At 44.6% G+C, this 2,900-nt stretch overlaps 1 protein-coding gene across 1 annotated transcript in view; it reads right to left on the bottom strand.

The window, feature by feature from the left end:
- The window catches only part of arhgef11 (Rho guanine nucleotide exchange factor (GEF) 11), a gene marked incomplete in the record, with an annotated part of 46,549 nt that overhangs the window by 3,918 nt on the left and 39,731 nt on the right, over positions 1–2,900 (bottom strand). Inside the window, 7 exon segments of the mRNA XM_014017235.1 lie at positions 1,592–1,647; positions 1,740–1,817; positions 1,907–1,988; positions 2,086–2,271; positions 2,348–2,423; positions 2,504–2,652; positions 2,742–2,859. Coding sequence (XP_013872689.1) covers positions 1,592–1,647; positions 1,740–1,817; positions 1,907–1,988; positions 2,086–2,271; positions 2,348–2,423; positions 2,504–2,652; positions 2,742–2,859 — 745 coding nt within the window.

Raw genomic sequence — 2,900 nt, 5'->3', positions numbered from 1 at the left:
ATATATGTAATGAGCCACGAGTTGTTTCTTTTTAATTATTGCAGGACCTGATGGTTTGAGGACAGTCTTGTCTCTATTGCTTGACATGACTGCACAGTCTTTTAACAAAGAACAACATGAGGGAAACTGGTACATTTTTCTGTCTTTATTATTTTATACTAATAAAGGACAGCAGAGGTACTCCTCCGTGCACAATGTCTGAGCTATCTCCATCCAGGAGTTTTTGGCCATGTTCTGACTTTTGAAAATCATCCGTGTTTGAATGCACAACAGTCTGGAAGCAGAGTTGCTGAAGCAAAATAACACCCTTGCTATAGGAGTGTTTTTATAAAAATAAAAAAAAACACGCCCACAAACGTCTGACCAATCACATAATACTTTGCTCACACTCCTATGAGAAAAGGTTTGTGCCGGGCCTTGTGTTGAGAAGAGGCAGACGAAGCTAAGAGAACTAAATGATGCCATTCCCATCACAGAACTACATCTGTAGCTGCGTTTCCATTGACCATAAAAATGCGCAAATTAGAATTGCGTAAATAAATTTGCATAATGGAAACACGTCAATTAAAAAAAAAACTTACATCTTTCGACAAAATGGTTTTGCATTAGGATATGGTGGTTTTTCAGCCGTATCAAAATTGTTGTTTTTCGGAAAAACTACAATGGAAACACTTTTTTTGCATCACAGGAGTCACGTGATCAACAACCGCATGTTTCTACTGGCGAAAAAGATGACGAAGAAGAAGACAACAGGAAGTACAAGTAGTAAAATCACCAACTACAATTTCCCAAAACTGCTGCATACGTATCCGCTCCCAAGTATAAGGAACTTGTTGCTCGAAAGCCTTGATAAGATGCCGAGGTCTCCTCTGATGGTTGATGATGAGCGTTAGTGTTGTGATTGCGATATGCATGTATCTCATGTGTTTACATCGGTTGCCGCCATGTTTGTAATGACTTATCACGAGAACAAACATTTTCATGCGTGACTTTAATAGCATTTCTTACGTAACGGAAACACCGCAGTTGCGAAACTGTATTCTTTCAACATGAACAGAATATCGACAAAGTTTTGCGCACATTTGCAATGAAAACGCAGCTAATGAGAAACGATTTCTCAGCTTTTGATGGAGTATGAAATGGCCTTAAAGTGCCTGTGGCATCAAATTTTGTATTAAAAGGGAATGCATTTTTGAAACGATAACATTGATGACATGTTGCAAAAGATCATTCAGGTCGCTGAGAAGAACAGTTGAGATATTGAACAAACAGGAAGTGATGTCAAAGGTGAATGTCTGCAACAGAGCCTTGCTATAATGGCCGACAACAGACAGGAACTCAGCTCGGTGTGTCTCAGGGGTTATGAGAGGTGTGCACGAAAACAAACGTCAAACAACCACGCGACCGTGTGTCGACTTTTCATCTTAGGATGGATCGTGCAGGACCCTCAACTGCCTCTGTCTCCCAGGATGTGGCGTTTTATTATTACCATCTTATTTAATCCAAGACCCTCCATGTTTATCTGCGGTCGTGTTCACGACATTTTAGGACATGGTGATTAGCTCAACAAGCTTCATTGTGTGGTTATTACCTTCAGCAACGTTCCTGCTGTTTGAAACAGGCGACGCACTGCGCAGACTGGCAGGACTGGAGGGAACACACAGCGAGTAAAAAACACAAAATTAACATTTAGACCCTYGTGGATACTTTTACTTTTTACAAATGTGACACAAACTCACGATAAATGAATGGATCTGTGGTTGATGTGCGACGGACCTCCAGCAGCAGTGATGGTCTTTTCGAGCAAATCTTTCCAACTGGAAAGCAAGAATCAGAAGTTAGTTCCCCATCTAAACAGAAAGTAAGACAAAAAAGGAATTTCTCAAGCGAAAAAGAAACTGTGTACGTGTTTTTCTCTGATGAAGACGCAGTCACCAGCTCATAGATCTGACTCTCTGTGGTGCTGATGATGTAAAGAGCTTTGCTATCTAAAGACAAAAAACACACCATGTGGAGATTTTRTCAAAGAATTATATCTAAACTTTGAACTTTGTCGTCTAAATGAGACTTTTCTTTGAAAGGTACCTATAGCTACGTCTCGGACGAGCAGGGAGTTCAGCTTGACCAGAGGGCTGAAGGAGGTCTTGCTGTCTGCGCTGCCCCCGCCTCCTCCTCCTCCCAACCAGCGGGATGGATATCGCAGCTGCAGTCGATCGTCTGGGCTTTTCTGAAGGAGGAGCAGGCAGTCTGACACCAGCAGCGCTTGGATCTCTGAGAAAAGAAGGTCAGAAACATGATTACCGGGTGCGACTCATCATCCTGCAYGGATCAGCACGAGAATACGGACCGATCTGCTTGTCTTTGCTGATCTTCCAGGTGAGGGGGCCCTCGTGGATCATTCTCTTTGTGGTCAGGTCCAGACTCTGAGAGGGAGAAGGAGTAAAACAAGTTCAGACTTGTTYACAGCCTCCATGAAACCAGTGAAACCGAACTGTTGCGCCACCTTGAACTGAGGAGCAGCATCCAGCCTGCGCTGGTACTGAACGAGGCGCTGGCGGTGTTCCGTTTCCCGAACGTCCTCGTTGACGGCCTGCAGTATCCCCCGGCAACAAGCCTGCGCGTGCTGAAGCGAGGGGAGGTCTGACGACCCGGCTGCGAGAAAACCAGAAACCAGGTTCTTCAAATGTACCGATCACTGCCATCATCCTGATGTGAACACCGTGTGTGTCTCTGTTCCTCACCCTCGGTGTGTTTGATGATGTTGTCCAGCAGCAGAGGGTACTTGGTGAGTCTCTGCATCTCCGACACCAGCAGGTCTTTGAGCTGCAGCCTTCGACACTGAGGACTCGCCTCACACTCCTGAAGAAAGATGCAGGCCAGCTCCTCGGAGTTCAGCACCG

The sequence above is a fragment of the Austrofundulus limnaeus genome, unplaced genomic scaffold (assembly GCF_001266775.1).
Source record: "Austrofundulus limnaeus strain Quisiro unplaced genomic scaffold, Austrofundulus_limnaeus-1.0 Scaffold164, whole genome shotgun sequence".
NCBI lineage: Eukaryota > Metazoa > Chordata > Actinopteri > Cyprinodontiformes > Rivulidae > Austrofundulus > Austrofundulus limnaeus.
The sequence above is the reverse complement of the archived record's forward strand: the minus strand, read 5'-3'. Positions and strand labels throughout refer to the sequence as shown.